Source organism: Lepidochelys kempii, chromosome 9, assembly GCF_965140285.1.
Source record: "Lepidochelys kempii isolate rLepKem1 chromosome 9, rLepKem1.hap1, whole genome shotgun sequence".
In the NCBI taxonomy this organism is placed as follows: Eukaryota; Metazoa; Chordata; order Testudines; family Cheloniidae; genus Lepidochelys; species Lepidochelys kempii.
In genome coordinates, this window is record NC_136388.1 from 101,227,407 (window position 1) to 101,242,097 (window position 14,691).

General features: G+C 43.6%; 1 protein-coding gene across 2 annotated transcripts in view; it reads right to left on the reverse strand.

Annotated features, from left to right (window-relative positions):
* HTR2C (5-hydroxytryptamine receptor 2C) overlaps positions 1 to 14,691 on the reverse strand; it is a 450,750-nt gene that overhangs the window by 12,792 nt on the left and 423,267 nt on the right. For both annotated transcript variants that reach the window (XM_078854300.1, XM_073358600.2), the window contains one exon: positions 4,013 to 4,213. In XM_078854300.1, coding sequence (XP_078710426.1) covers positions 4,013 to 4,213 — 201 coding nt within the window. The remainder of the gene's footprint in view (positions 1 to 4,012; positions 4,214 to 14,691) is intronic.

A 14,691-nucleotide genomic window follows, 5' to 3' on the forward strand; every position in this document is an offset into this window, starting at 1 on the left:
TTCCTTGCCAGAGCTCTCCTCAGTTAAAGGGTAAGGAAATGAAGGGTGGTGTGGAAAGGAAAGCCTCATTCAGTGCTTTACGTTTCAAAGGCTTTCACAGTATTTTCTTCTTTTCTGTATCTGTAATAAAAGGTTGAAAGGATTTGTAATGGTGTGTTTGCCGTGGTGCTAAGCAGGCTGAGCTTTCTGCGTGCCAAACCTCATTTAACACTGTTTAATGTTGGAAAGCGACTGGGTGACGTAAACACCTTTGGCCCATTTATTCCATCTAAATTAACACAACAGCTCTCACCCGGCATGGGAAGCTGAGCAAAGACTTTTGGCCACAGTGAGGGTCAAACAGATGCTTCTTGTCCATAGTCATTCTCACGACAGAAATAACAGTACTGCTTTCCCCCAGATCTGGGGTGTGTGCAAGCGCCCTGTACGAGCTTTCATTAATATGCAGTCACTTCACTTTGTCAGTAATACTAGGGTTATGCCTCCCACAGAAGGAGCATTTCCAGGCAGCATTGTGCAGGAGATTTTCTGCTTTCGATGATGTGAAATGTACCTGTTTAGCCCTTGCTTTGATACTGACAGCTCTGGTGTTTGTTAATGACCCTCTTGTCTCCAAATCATGAGCCATATCCAGGAACAGCCTACCCTGATTAAAAGGGTTGGGTAAAGGCCCAGTAACACATTTAGACTTCCCATCTGTCATCCTGCTCGTTAGCCATATTTTTGCCATATTTTTCCTTGTAACGTGTCCTCAGCTCTGTTTGCTAACTTAGGGCTCAAGTATGAAAACAGATTCATGTGTGTGCAGCATCCCCGAGGAGTAACTAGGACTCTACAGGGCATGAAGCGTCCATATGAGCTGTTTCCAAAATCCAGCCATCCCTACCATAAAGAATTCCTTCCCGAGAAAGTTATTAAAGACACTTCATGGCATAAATTCAAAGCAAATCCCCAAGTAACACGAACTTACTCTAAAAGCATGAAACGTGAAAATATGAAGGGCAAATATATGAAGTTCAACTAGCCTGCCCTTTACTTTTATGTGTAACCTGGTCTTATGAGCTGGAAAACTTCTGAATAAAGAATACAATTGCCTTTAACCTTTGGGGCCCCATTCTGCCAGTGTTACCCAGATCGAGTAGGACCCTATTCCATGATTAATCCTACTGAGATCAATAGGGCTTTGATGTGCTACCTAGAGGCCTACAAGATGACTTCATTGGAACAACTTGCAGAGTAAAGTTCTACTCAGCATGAGTAAGGATGGAAGGCTCAGGCCCTCAAGAGGAGACAATTATAAAATACAGTGGAATGTCGCTTAAGGTGAGATAAGCATGTACTTTTACCTGTTCCTTTAGATGTAATTTTTCATATTGCTATAAATAAATCTCAGTGATAAAAAAGATGCAAAACCAAGACAGTTAAATGTGGGCATGAAATCTTTTTTAAAGGTGAATGCTTTATTGCATAGATGAACAGGTCACCGATCTAAAGCCTAAAGCATAACATAGTGTGTGAATCACAGAGACTGATCTTGTTTTAACATAGTCCATGTCACACCACAGCCATATTTGACTATACACTTGACTGTGTTTTGTTTTTCTTTAGTTATTTGTTACGTTTTCAATCCACAGAAGCTTTGCTTGGCAAGGGATCATCTTGAAATGGTAAAAAACCATGATGTTCACAATTAATACTACATCAACAAGACGTGGAGGTCTGCGGCTCATTAAGACATAATGTCAGGATGCCAAAGAGAAGTCACAGCTGCTACCTGCTATGCAGAATGTTTGCAGGAGGTGCCAATTACTTTGTTCTCATGCAGTGCAAGAGACCTCAGTTGTCCTTATGCCAGCCTGAAATGGTGTCGCGCGAACAGGCAGGTTGAGAGATTGCCAGCAAGGCAAGCTGTTTAACCAGGCTTCTTCCGAAACTGGAATGAGGGATGGATAAAGAAGAACAGCACTGAGTCTTAACTGGAATAGAGCAAATGGGTGACTTGTAGTTTTGCTGCTATTATTAATATGCTGGGTTAGTGAAGCTAGAGAAACAGAAAAACTCATACCTACCAAGAGGCTGGATGATCTTCCACAGCAAGAAGGCCTGCTCTTTCACTACAGGATCAGGGAGCTGCAACTGGCCTCCTGTGGCTGCCAGTGTCCACTACATCTGAGTAGCTTTGACGTAATGGAGAACAGGGCCGCCGGCAGAATTCCCACCTACCCACACTGCTGGGGGTCATGCTCACTCTCACAAACAGCTCTGTTGGCGCCAATAAGTAAGGTAACAAACAAGAAAACTCAAACTGCATTTCTATTATCATTCAGTGTGATCAGGACAAAAGACAATAAGTGCAGTGAGTGTGAAGTTGGATTTAAGGGAGTATCGGTCTAACACAAAATAACATTGCTGATGTGAAAGTCTGTAGTACACCGAGTTTTGGGATCCTAACATTGGCTCAAATCCTGAAGTTCTCTTTCAATTTTGTCTCAGTCCTTACTGAGGGGGAAAACTTCATTGACCTATACAAGGACATGATCAGGCCTCAAATTTTGAGAATTGAAAAGCTCAGTGTATTCTTGCAGTAGTGTGTAAATCCACTTCAGAATTCCAATAGGCAAGTTCTTTTTGAATAATATTCCCTTGTTTGTGCTTTTTCCCACCTTGCAGCAGCAGGACAACATAACGTATTTAGAGCTTTTCTGCATCCTGCTCATGTTCTACATACAACTGCAAGTGAGACGCTTCTCTGTACTAAAATCAACTGGAAAGATGTGACACGACTCTGGCATACAGCCACTGAGTGAGAACAGGGAGCTGGCAGACACCAGAAAGAAATTCCATAAGTAATGAGGTAAAATAAGATATTGAAAACAGTACACATCTCGAGAAAGTAATTTTTCCCTTCAAAAAGGAACTGCTTTGTGTCTCACCCTATCAAAGGCAAGAGGTTTGGGGAATTAGACTGTGAATGAAACCTGTCAGCATCCCACCAACTACAGAAGAAGGAAATGGGCCAGCTCTTCACCCTACATAAAGAGTGATAATATATATTTTCTTTCTGTATAATGTGGTAGTAATCTTTGACTGATAATCTTTGATTAAATAATTCCATTTGAGCCTGTTATTTGACAACCTTGAATCATTATTATAAATTATAAATTCAAACATGCAACATCATTATCTGTAGATCCATGGCCAGCACTTACAAAGTGGCCTCTACAGCATTGTATGTCGTCATCTTCATTCCAGTGAAGGACAGCTCATTGTAGAGGGGTACCTGATAAGTGAGACCTTGGAGGAGTTCAAGAACCAAGATACAGTATACGTTTTTCTGGCAGCACACAGCTTAAAGACACAAGCACATTATGGGTGTAACGTGGGGTGGGCGGGGAGAAAGGATTTCCAGGCACATTTGGAATCTTGCCCCAATTGCTGTTTATATGAGCAAGACAATATAGCAGAGTAGAGAAAACGTCCTACAATTCTCCTTGCCACAAATTCCTCTTTCCTACAAAACACTGAAACATTTTAATATTTCTTCCCAAAACTAACCCCCCTCCACTTGGAATCTGAACTCCTGCCATTGGGCACTCACCTTGCTATTGTTTCCTCCTTATTGTATCAGGGGTTTTCTTTTACTGAAGGGGGTCCTCTCTTTGTAGTGGGTGGTTTTACTTTCAGATTCTTTAATGTCCTTTTCCTTCCTCATCTGCTTTCTTTGGGTTTTATAGCCCCTTTTGTTTGTGTTATGTCTGTTTATGGTGTTCACTGGCATACTGGTACATATGGTGCAGTGATGCTTGACCATCAAAAGCAGTGCTGTTCTCAGATAGCATTGCTTAGTATGGTCACTAGCCAATCAGAACAAAAGATTTCTACTTCCCATTCATTACATTTACTCATGCAGCCCAGGTAAATGTGCAACCTCTTAAAAATCCTAATTGAAAAGAGGTGTAACCAAGTTAGTTACTCAAAAAGACACAGTGGGAGCGTGAGCCACATTGCTTACCTATCGATATGGTCCAAACTGCAGCAATTTTCATAATAGCCTTGGTGTGGGAATTGAAGCGGCTGTGCTCAATGGGATTGCGTATTGCTACATACCGATCAAGAGAGATGGCACAGAGATGCATGATAGATGCAGTTGAAAAGAGCACATCTAGGGAAATCCATACAGGACACAACTGTTTAGGCAAAGGCCAAGCAGAATCTGAAACACAGAGAAGAGAAATGAAAGGAAAAGGAGAAGAAAATGATTTGGGAAGCTAGGTCATCATTTACAATCAAATTGGTTTGGTATTTTAAGCCAATGACATACTTTTAAGGGGAGCATGAATATGGATGACAGAGAAACCACCTCCAACGTCTACATCTAGCTCAAGATGTCCAGCAAATTCTCAGCATTTCCCAGTTATATATTTTCTGTGACTTACATTATTATTCATTAAACACAACAGAATCCTGACCATGCTGAACTGTTGAGTCGGGAATGCCTTTGGGTCCCCAGCTTAATTCCACATTCCCCTGGTCTTTCATAAACCTAATGGCTCTTCACTCCGCTTGAGACCAGAGAGTGCCACTCCCAACTGAGACTCGTACCAATACATATTTCCTTCAAGCTTTCTCTTCAAAGGGTGTAAGGTAGCTTTTCCATAAGCTGACTGGTAATGCTAGTGCTGAATTCAGCTTTAAACGTGCTTCCCAGCTTGGGCTGTTGCAGTACCTAAATAATACTTACCTGCCTTACAGTGGGGCGTTTGCCGAGGGGTTTGAAGCTGTAAAGTGCTAAGTATTATGATTTACAAAAGTGAATACACTAGCAACCTGAACTGAGCAGATAGGTTCGTCTGACTGCTGTTGGCACAGGGCTAATAGGAGTGTCTAAGCTATTAATCAGTTCACTAAGTAGTGAAGTACAGGCTGAGAATAAACCTGCCCCAGAAGGATCCTTAGAGGGCATTGCTATTTAAATCAAGGCTGGGAGAAATTGATTTTTGTAGGATACTCTGCATGTGTTAATGCCCAGAATGGATTGTAACAGATCAATGACACGTCCTGCCAACCTCTGTGCTTTCATCTCACCTATCAAAACTATTTAATCAATAGCGTCTACAGCAGCTGCAAACATGAGAGGTGACTAATAAGATTTGAATAATGATGGAGGAATACCTTAACAGCAAGTTGTTCATTATTCAGAACACTGATATTTCAGGCAATTTGCACACCGGCCTGTTCTATATCTCAGCCAGGGAGGATTAAATATATCAGCTATAGAACCAACTCTTCATTAAGAGTGATGCTACATCCTACCTACCCCAAGGCCTCCCATTAATGGAAAACCAGGAAGGTTGGTCAGAACCTCACTGAAACCTTTTTTAAATGGGTAACGAAGCAGAACAGAGCCTGGAGTTTCCTCACACTTAATGGAATCTGAAATGAATTGAACCAAATTAAATGATTTAAAATTGGCAAAGTGAAGATCAGGAACAACTACCAAGAGAACGTGTCAGAGGGAAAAAAGATACATTGGCCCCATTGTACAAGTGGGAGAACTGAGGGACAGACTAGCTGAGTAGCTGGACAAAAGCCATGCAGTGAGGCTCCAATTCTGGGAGTTACTTAAGCACATGTCTAATTTTCAGCATGTATGCGTAGCCCCATTGAAGTAAGTGAAATTTCTCAGATGCTTAAGTACAATCCTGAATCAGAGCCTAAATTGGTGACTAAGCTGGGACAGAACTCAGGAAACCTGACTCCAGGCCAACCCTCCTCCTCCTCGCTGGATACTAGCCCCGTTAATATAACGTTCCATGTACTTGTGGTATCATTCACTGGGACCTAACCTAGGCCAAAGGCTCTGATTGATCTAATGCCCGTCTTTCTGGAGACCACCACTGTCCTCGCTCAGCTCATTGTATGCCTGTTTCCCATCCCCAGGGAGACCCACACCACTTTTGGTTCAGACACCACTCCATGAAACAAACAGTAGGGGGTGCGCCAACAGTGCACACATTTATCTTTCCCGTCTAGTGTTTGTAATTGGTCGTGTGTCCGCTTTTCCCTGGGGATCAGAGGCCTGTGTTCATTCTCACCCCAGGGAAGATCTTGGCTGCACGACAACATGTTGCTCCGCTGCAGGGCGGGCAGATAGGCCACCCTGAGTCTGCTCAGTTGCATCCAGTCATCTGGCTTCTTTTCGAACAAGCAAGAAGCAGTGGGTAATGACTTTCGAGGAGCAAGCACTCAGGGTTTGGCTATCCAGCGAGTAAATGCCCGCGGCTGGCCCGGGTCAGCTGACTCGAGCTGCCGAGCTGCGAAATTGCTGTGTAGATGTTTAGGCTCGGGCTGGGACCCCACAGGAGGGGAGGGTCCCAGAGCTCCAGCCCGAATGTCTACACATCAATTTTTAGCCCCGCAGCCCGAGCCCCAAGAGCCCAAGCCATGCTGCGGATCTTTTATTCCAGTGTAGACGTATCCTTTCTAAGAGGAGATGAGGGAAAAGCCCTTGCTGCTGAAAAGCGTTGGTTGAAGGTGTCTGTGTGATACAAAATCAAATGAAATGGAACACGATTAACTTATGACTAACCCAGTTCATAAGAGGCTTAAGCACCTTTGCCATAGATCAAATGGTAAGTCTCACGCTTGGGACGTCGCTGCGATCAACCCGAATTGAGTTCAAAGCTTTAGCAGAGTGCAGTTCAGATTTGCTGGATCTTTAATGATCATATTCTGAATAACCATTAATGCCAGGAGGTGGCTTACACAGTGCTGGGAAGAGAGACTCTGATCCCCTTCATGTGGTACAGTAGATCAATGTAAGCCCCAAGCCCTTGCCAGCAGCTGCCGGCCCAGGCTAAAACATAGTCACAGTTAATGCCTTGCCAGTCTTTTTAGTAGGTGTTTCTAGGAGCTGCCTTTCTCATATGGGCGTAAGTAAGAGAGGAGTATAGGGACTGAAGAATTATTATTACACGTATTACATTGTGCCTAGGAGCCCCAGTCTCGGACCAGGACTGAAATGTGCGAGGCTCTGTACAAACAAAGAAACAGTCCCTGAGCCGAAGAGCTTTTGATGGAAGACAAGAGAGGACGGATTGATACAGACAGGCCGATGGGGAAGTACCAGGACATAATGAGACACTATTGATCAGCATGATAGGCTGTGGTATCAGCACACCAGCAGCCTAATGAATGAACTCAGAATATACAATGAAATCAGGAACTATTTGAACGTGACAGCATGCTGAGGAGGATGAAGTGGGACTGGTGAATAGGTATCAGATGAATGGATCTTTGCAGGAGTCTCTGCTCAGAAAGTAAGGGAATAATATTTGCATTCCAATTGGTTACCCTTCTTGCCCCGCCAGGCACGGTGCTGCACTGATCATCAGGAAATCGGTGGCACAGCTCAGACTGGGAAGCAGGCCTCCTCAGCGCCCCCCAATGTGCCTTAACGAAACACTCTCCTTCCTGCCCATACAATTAATGGCACGGACTTCCTGTGGGTGAACTCTGATTGCTGAAGGTTGTTATATACCGTCAAGAGAGCGACAGCAGCCAATTCTGCTGCATCGTTTCATGATAAAAAGCTTTTTGCGCCTCTTTTCTTTTTTTGACCCATCAGCTCCCACAATTGGTGCCTGTTAGGGCCAGCTCTGCCCCTCAGGCAGAACGGGCAATTGTACAGGAAGACAATTATTAGGGACAGCAAAAGGTACAGCAATTGGTGGCAGGCATGGCTGCGGGCTGGCATTGCTAGTAGTCCCGGGGCAGCAGAAACCCAGTCCTGGGGCAGCACTTCGTTACGGGAAGCCGAGAAGAGGCTTTGCACAGAGCTGCTATCTGGATAAATCTGCAGGCTGGCCTCAAGGCCAGGTGATCACCCAAGTCTTCCCCAAAACTAATCCTTTCCCCCTTTATGAGTCCAGGGCCCCAGGACGTGCTTACGCTGCAGTGGCAATGATATGTCAGCAGAGACGCTTCATTTTCTCAGGGTGTTCCTTAAGTTATTGTGTGATATTAAAAATGTCATTTTTATATCGTCTGGGGCTCGGTGGCTGCTTCTAACATTTGACTAGGCCTTCAGACAACCGGTCACAAGGTATACCCACGCCACACAAGCAATTAGTTTTCAGTAAGAACAGTCTGTGCATACCCAGAGTACAAAGCCAGTCATCTTGGTAAGAAAGAGCAATCGACTCCAGCTGTAATTTCATATGAAATGTAATCAGAGGTACAAGGTAGCTGTGCCTTGTGACCGGACAAGAATACAGACTAAGGAGAATAGCAACTTCTTTATTTTAAATGTATAATCTTATATTTCCTTTTTCCCAGAAATAATTTACTCCCAGAAGTTAACAACTCACTTGGTCTTTTTTTCATTTCCGTTTGAATGGCAAGTCTCAAGAAATGGCCACGACACAGTTATTAGACGTGCAAATGGGTGAGTCAATCATAACTGGATCCCTTGCTCCAAACACCTCTACATGTCAGTGCATGGACAAGTGTGTTTCCAAAGTCAAACTTGCATCTTAATCTGAATTTTGCTCCTGAAGAATGGGCAGAACCAACCCCCTGGATTCCGAACACCCTGCACTTCGGGAGCACTGAACATTCAGAAGTTCTCTGGTTTGGGTTAATCGGTATCCTTAGGTCCACTGCAGCATCTCAGTCTCAGCTGTGGCATATTGACAGTTCAGCCTCCCAGAGCAGTGTCTTCAGCATGAGTTCAACAGTCAGAATGGAGAAAATCCAACTCCATTTACAGGCATCCTTGTGATGACAACTAATAAAGCAAAAATGGGCAGTGAAATTGGCAGAAGGCCTGTGTGTTAGAGAGAACATTCTGCGCCAGGCGAAGCGTCAATCCAGCGTCTGGCACTCGAATTCTACAGCTGCCTCACTGGTGTGAGAGTGGGCACAGTGTCTGGGGCTGAATCATGAACTAGCTGCATCAGGTGCACAGAGGAGGTTTCTCCCTCCAGGTTTCCCAGTCACTTTAGTGAAAGTTAAATCAGCTTGACCTGCTGCACAAAGGGTCTGATTCAAAGTGATGGCAGTGGGAGTCTGCCTGCTGACTTCAGCGGGCTGTGAGTCAGGCCCAACATGACAGAACTTAAAACCAGGATTTCACTGAACTCTGTGCAACTCATGTGTGTGCCAGTGGAGACCACCTTCCCCTTGCAGGAGGCTGTCATGTATCGAGCATGGGCCAGCAGAAAGGATGCCAGACTTGTCGTCTGGAGACTTGGCTTTCATTCCCAGCTCCATCTCTAGAGCTGAGTGAAAACCGGAATTTCTGTCATCTGGGCAATTCTGATATTTCATCATTTGTTTCTGCCCCAAATTGGAATACAAAGTCAAAGTACTGAAATTTTGTACAGAACAAAAGTTCCAAAAAATTCTGAATTTGGAAACATTTTGTTCCAGCTTGTTTTGACATTGAATTGCATCTGCCTGAGCTGACAGTGTCTCAAGCCCGCCTCCTTCCCTGTGGGGTGACTACGTCTCCCCACGGTGGCCAGACTACATCTCCCACGGTGCACCATGTTCATGGTAATTCCACAACACACCAGTGTCGCTCAGCCAGAGTGAAGCCTGCCGTGCCTCACAGGAGATGTAGTCCAGCCAGGGAAGTTAGCCCCTAGGGGAGAATGGGGGCTTGACGCACCGGAACTACACCTCCCAGGGAGCACCACAGCTGCTCAGGTAGACACACATTAACATCGAGATCACCTTAAATTAAATGTTTCATTTCAATTTTTCTTACAGAGTATAAGCACCAGAAACCACACTTTCCGTCAAAATAACATTTTGATGGACAATCCCAGACCAGCTCTATCTCCCACGGACCTGCTGACCCAGGACAATTCTCCTAACCTTTTTGCACCTCAGTGTCTCCATCTGTACAAGTGGCCCATTGCGTTTAATCACCTTCATTAAGCACTTTGATATCAATGGTCGAAATGTAATATGTAAATTATGTGCACGGCGATTATCTTCATTGTGCTTCTTACCACTTCAGCCGCAGGAGGCAACTGAATTCATCCTAGGCATAGCAAATGGAGGCGTGCTAAATATTCGTAAGAACATAAGAATGGCTATAATTGGTCAGACCAATGGTCCATCTAACCCACTGTCTTGTCTTCCAATAGTGGCTGGTGTCAGATGCTTTAGAAGGAGTGAACAGAATAGAGCAACTTATGAGTGATCCATTCCCTGTCATCCAATCCCAGCTTTTAGCAGTCAGAGGTTTAGGGACACCCAGAGCATAGGGTTGCATGCCTGATCATCTTGGCTAATAGCCATTGATGGATCTATCCTCCATGAATTTATCTAGTTCTTTTTTGAACCCTGTTATACTTTTAGCCTTCACAACATCCCCTGGCAATGTGTTCCACAGGTTGACTACGCATTGTGTAAAGAAGTACTTTTTTATGTTAGTTTTAAACCTGCAGTGTATTAACTTCATTGGGTGACCCCTAGTTCTTGTGTTATGAGAAGGAGTAAATAACACTTCCTTATTCATTTTCTCCACACCTGTCCTGATTTTCTAGACCTCCATCACACCCTCTCCCCCGTGGGTCGTCTCTTTTCCAAACTGAAGACTCCCAGGCTTTTAATCTCTACTCATACGGAAGCTGTTCCACACCCCTCATCATTTTTGTTGCCCTTCTCTGTACTTTTTCCAATTCCAATATATCTTTTTTGAGATGGGGTGACCAGATCTGCACGCAGTTTTCAAAGTGTGGTCATATCGTGGATTTATAGGGGCAATAAGATATTTTATCTCTTTTTATCTATCCCTTTCCTAATGGTTCCTAACATTCTGTTTGCTTTTTTGACTGCTGCTGCACATTGAGTGGATGTTTTTAGAGAACTATCCATGACTCCAAGATCTCATTCTTGATGGGTAACAGCTAATTCAGACCCCATCACTTTGTATGTATAGTTGGGATTATGTTTTCCTATGTGCATTACTTTGCATTTATCAACATTAAATTTCATCTACCATTTTGTTGCCCAGTCACCAAGTTTTGTGAGATCTTTTATAACTCTTTGCAGTCTGCTTCGGACTTGCCTATCTTGAGTACTTTTGTATCATCTGTAAACTTTGCAACCTCACTGTTTTCCCCCTTTTCCAGATAATTTATGAGTATGTTGTACAGCACTGGTCCTCATACAGATCCTTGGGGGACCCCACTGTTTACTGCTCTCCCCTGTGAAAACTACCATTTATTCCTACCCTTTGTTTCCTATCTTTTAACCAGTTACTGATGCATGAGAGGATCTTCCCTCTTATCCCATGACTGCTTACTTTGCTTAAGAGCCTTTGGTGAGGGACCTTGTCAAAGGCTTTCTGAAAGTCCATCACCCTTGTCCACATGTTTGTTGACCCACTCAGAGAATTCCAGTAGATTCGTGAAGCATTATTTCCCTTTACAAAAGCTAAGTTGACTCTTTCTCAACAAATTGTGTTAATCTGTGTGTCTGATAATTCTGTTCTTTACTATAGTTGTAACTAATTTGGCTGGTATTGAAGTTAAGTTTACCAGCCTGTAATTGCCAGGATCACCGCTGGAGCCTTTTAAAGAAATTGGTGCCACATTACCTATCTGCCAATCATTTGGTATAGAGTCTGATTTAAGTGATAGGCTGCAAACCACAGTTAACAGTTCTGCAATTTCATAGTTGAGTTCCTTCAGCACTCTTCGGTGAATACCATCTGGTATTCATTCACAATGAAACACAGAATCTCTCCGACTTGTAGGAGTTGCTGTTTCGAAAAAACACATTATACCAGAGTCTTCAAATGGAAAGAAACATGGAGGGTGCAAAATTGAGGGAAATGACCCGAACTCTAAATCAAAAACCTGTGAGTTTTCCACCGTTTTTCTCTAGACAAGGCAGAGAAGGCCTAGCATTCGGAAGGATAAATTGTATACCTAGCTCTGCAAAAGGAGGTGTTTCCAAGACAATGGAGCATGGGCACCCGAGAGGATTACTTGATCCAAACTTCCTCCATGCGTACTTGCTAACGTTCTCTCAGGTGAGGACTGGAGAAAAAGCTGCCTATTGTAAGGCGGCTGTTAATCCTACTTCTTAGATCCACCAGCAAAGGGGACAGGCGGGCAGGGGCCATGTGCAAACTGACTTCTTCTCCTATCTGGCATGTCACTTTGTCTATAATATCATCCAATGCCTTGGACAATTTGAAAGAAATGAAAATAGAGATTACAGACCAAATTCATCCCTCGTGTGAGCAGGGTCCGGCTTCCATTGAGGTCTTACCATCATCTGAGTGTTACTTGCTCGGGTCAGGACTCCGTTTGGCTTGCTGTATTGAATTCTGAGGCGTGGCTAGGACACATGCCCAGCCACGGCGTTTGTTAGAGCAATTTGCCAAGTCCTGTATTTTTCTCCATGCACGCTCACTGTGACCCTGCCGTGGGGCACTCGAGCCAAGTGCTGTATCAGACCAAGTGACAACGCGCGTGTTCACAAGATGGGAAAACAAAGAGTTATGTAAAATGAATCAATTTAGCTTCAGAAATTTTCTGTGGAAAACACGTAGTAAGGTCCAGTGGCCCCTTCGCTCCCAGCAGGAAAGAGGGATTTGGGAAGGCTCAGGTGTACGAGTGGGTTTGTAACAAACACCGTGCTTAGATCAGAGCCAGGGAGGATAAAAAGCAGCTTTCAAAGCCTCGCATGAAATGAGTTTCTTTTTTTCCTTTTGGGCTCAGCCTCACAGGTAACACAGGCCAGGAGTGAGGTGCTGCAGAACACACAGACCCAGGGATGTTTACAGACCCATTTACTGTTGTTTATTGTCTTGGCAAGAAGTGCAAATTTTTCTACATTTCTCTGTGTAAATTGCTTCCTGCTGAGTATTCTTATTCATTCGCGTTCTGCTCCAACGACAACCAGGGCCTGAAGTTCCTTCCCAAAGAACTGGGGGAAAGGAGCATGAATTCCAGCATGGTTTACTGTATGCCATATATACATGGTGGTCCCAGAGGATGCTAATGATGGAGTGTGGTGTGTTTTAAGCACTTCTTCATCATTCTCTGGAGTCTCGTTATCCAAGCCAAAGCAGAATATACACTACTCAAATAAACTCCACATATCCTGCCATTTATCCCAGGAGTTGGCTGGAAGAATACAGAAGAGGTTTTTCCCGGTTCCATGGGAAATGAGACTATATATCCTTTTCAGTTTGTGATTACCAGCCTCTCTGATTCATTTAGTTAATGAGAGGGCAATGCTCCATTATAGCTTTCACTTGGTTTACACAGGTGTTACTGGGGTAGCTTTTAGTCCAGTGTGTCTTCATCCATGTGCAATTCCCAGGGGACACAAGCTTACGAAATTCTTTCCTAAACTGCTGCTTTTAGACAGATTCTGCCATTTCTCATTTAAAACGTTCCAGGCTGAGAAGTCCTGTAGTGGGGAAAAAACCTGTGCTTTTTCCCTTGTTAAAAGCACAGAAGATGTTTTATGCAGCAGTAATATATTGCAATTGACGCATTTTCTATTAACCATACTTTCTGATATTCACTTTAAAGTTTCATAGCTGCCACAGATTATACAAAAATAGAAAGCAATTACATACAGTTTTAACATTACTGCTCTGCATTATTCTCTAGGGAACTTAAGGCTTTAATGACTCTTATTCCTCTCTCTTATCTGGAGAGCAAAGTATTTGTAAGCCTGAAACACCACATCACTAGATGTAAAACTATGTAATTCTCTTTCACTCATTTACTTCCTTCTAACTTACGTCCACAGACAACCAATTCAGAAATGTCCCTGTCATCTTGTGAGTCATATAAATGAGCATACGTAAAAGTCTTCATCATAGTTGAGAGGTGCTAAATATCTTGTTTAATCATTGTGATTTTCAATGATTACCCTCTTCTTTTACAGAACAGAGTGCACATGGGATCTTTTCACAGGGTGGACAAGTGTTCTGACTACAGGAGCAGCAGGACTCAAGGGCAGTGCTGCCAACTTTCATGATTTTATCATGAGTCTCATGGTTCTTTTCGTAAATACCAATGGTACGCCCACATCTTGAATACTGCATGCAGATGTGATCACCCCATCTCAAAAAAGATGTATTGGAATTGGAAAAGATTCAGAAAAGGGCAACAAAAATTATTAGGGGTCTGGAATGGCTTCCGTATGAGGAGAGATTAATAAGACTGGGACATTTCAGCTTTGAAAAGAGACAACTAAGCGGGGATATGAAAGAGGTCTAAAAATCATAACTGGTGTAGAGAAAGTAAATAAGGAAGTGTCATTTACTCCTCATAACACAAAAACTAAGGGTCACCAAATGAAATTAATAGGCAGCAAGTTTAAAACAAACAAACAAAAGGAAGTATTTCTTTACACAATGCAGTCAACCTCTGGAACTCCTTTCCAGAGGATGTTGTGAAAGCCAAGACTATAACAGGGTTCCAAAAAGAACTAGATAAATCCATGGAGGATAGGTCCATCAATGGCTATTAGCCAGGGTGGGCAGAGATGGTGTCCCTAGCCTCTGTTTGCCAGAAGCTGGGAATGGGCGACAGGGGATGGATCACTTGATTACCAGTTCTGTTTATTTTCTCTGAAGCACCTGGCATTTGACCACTGTCGGAAGACAGGATACTGGGCTGGATGGACCTTTGGTCTGACCCAGTA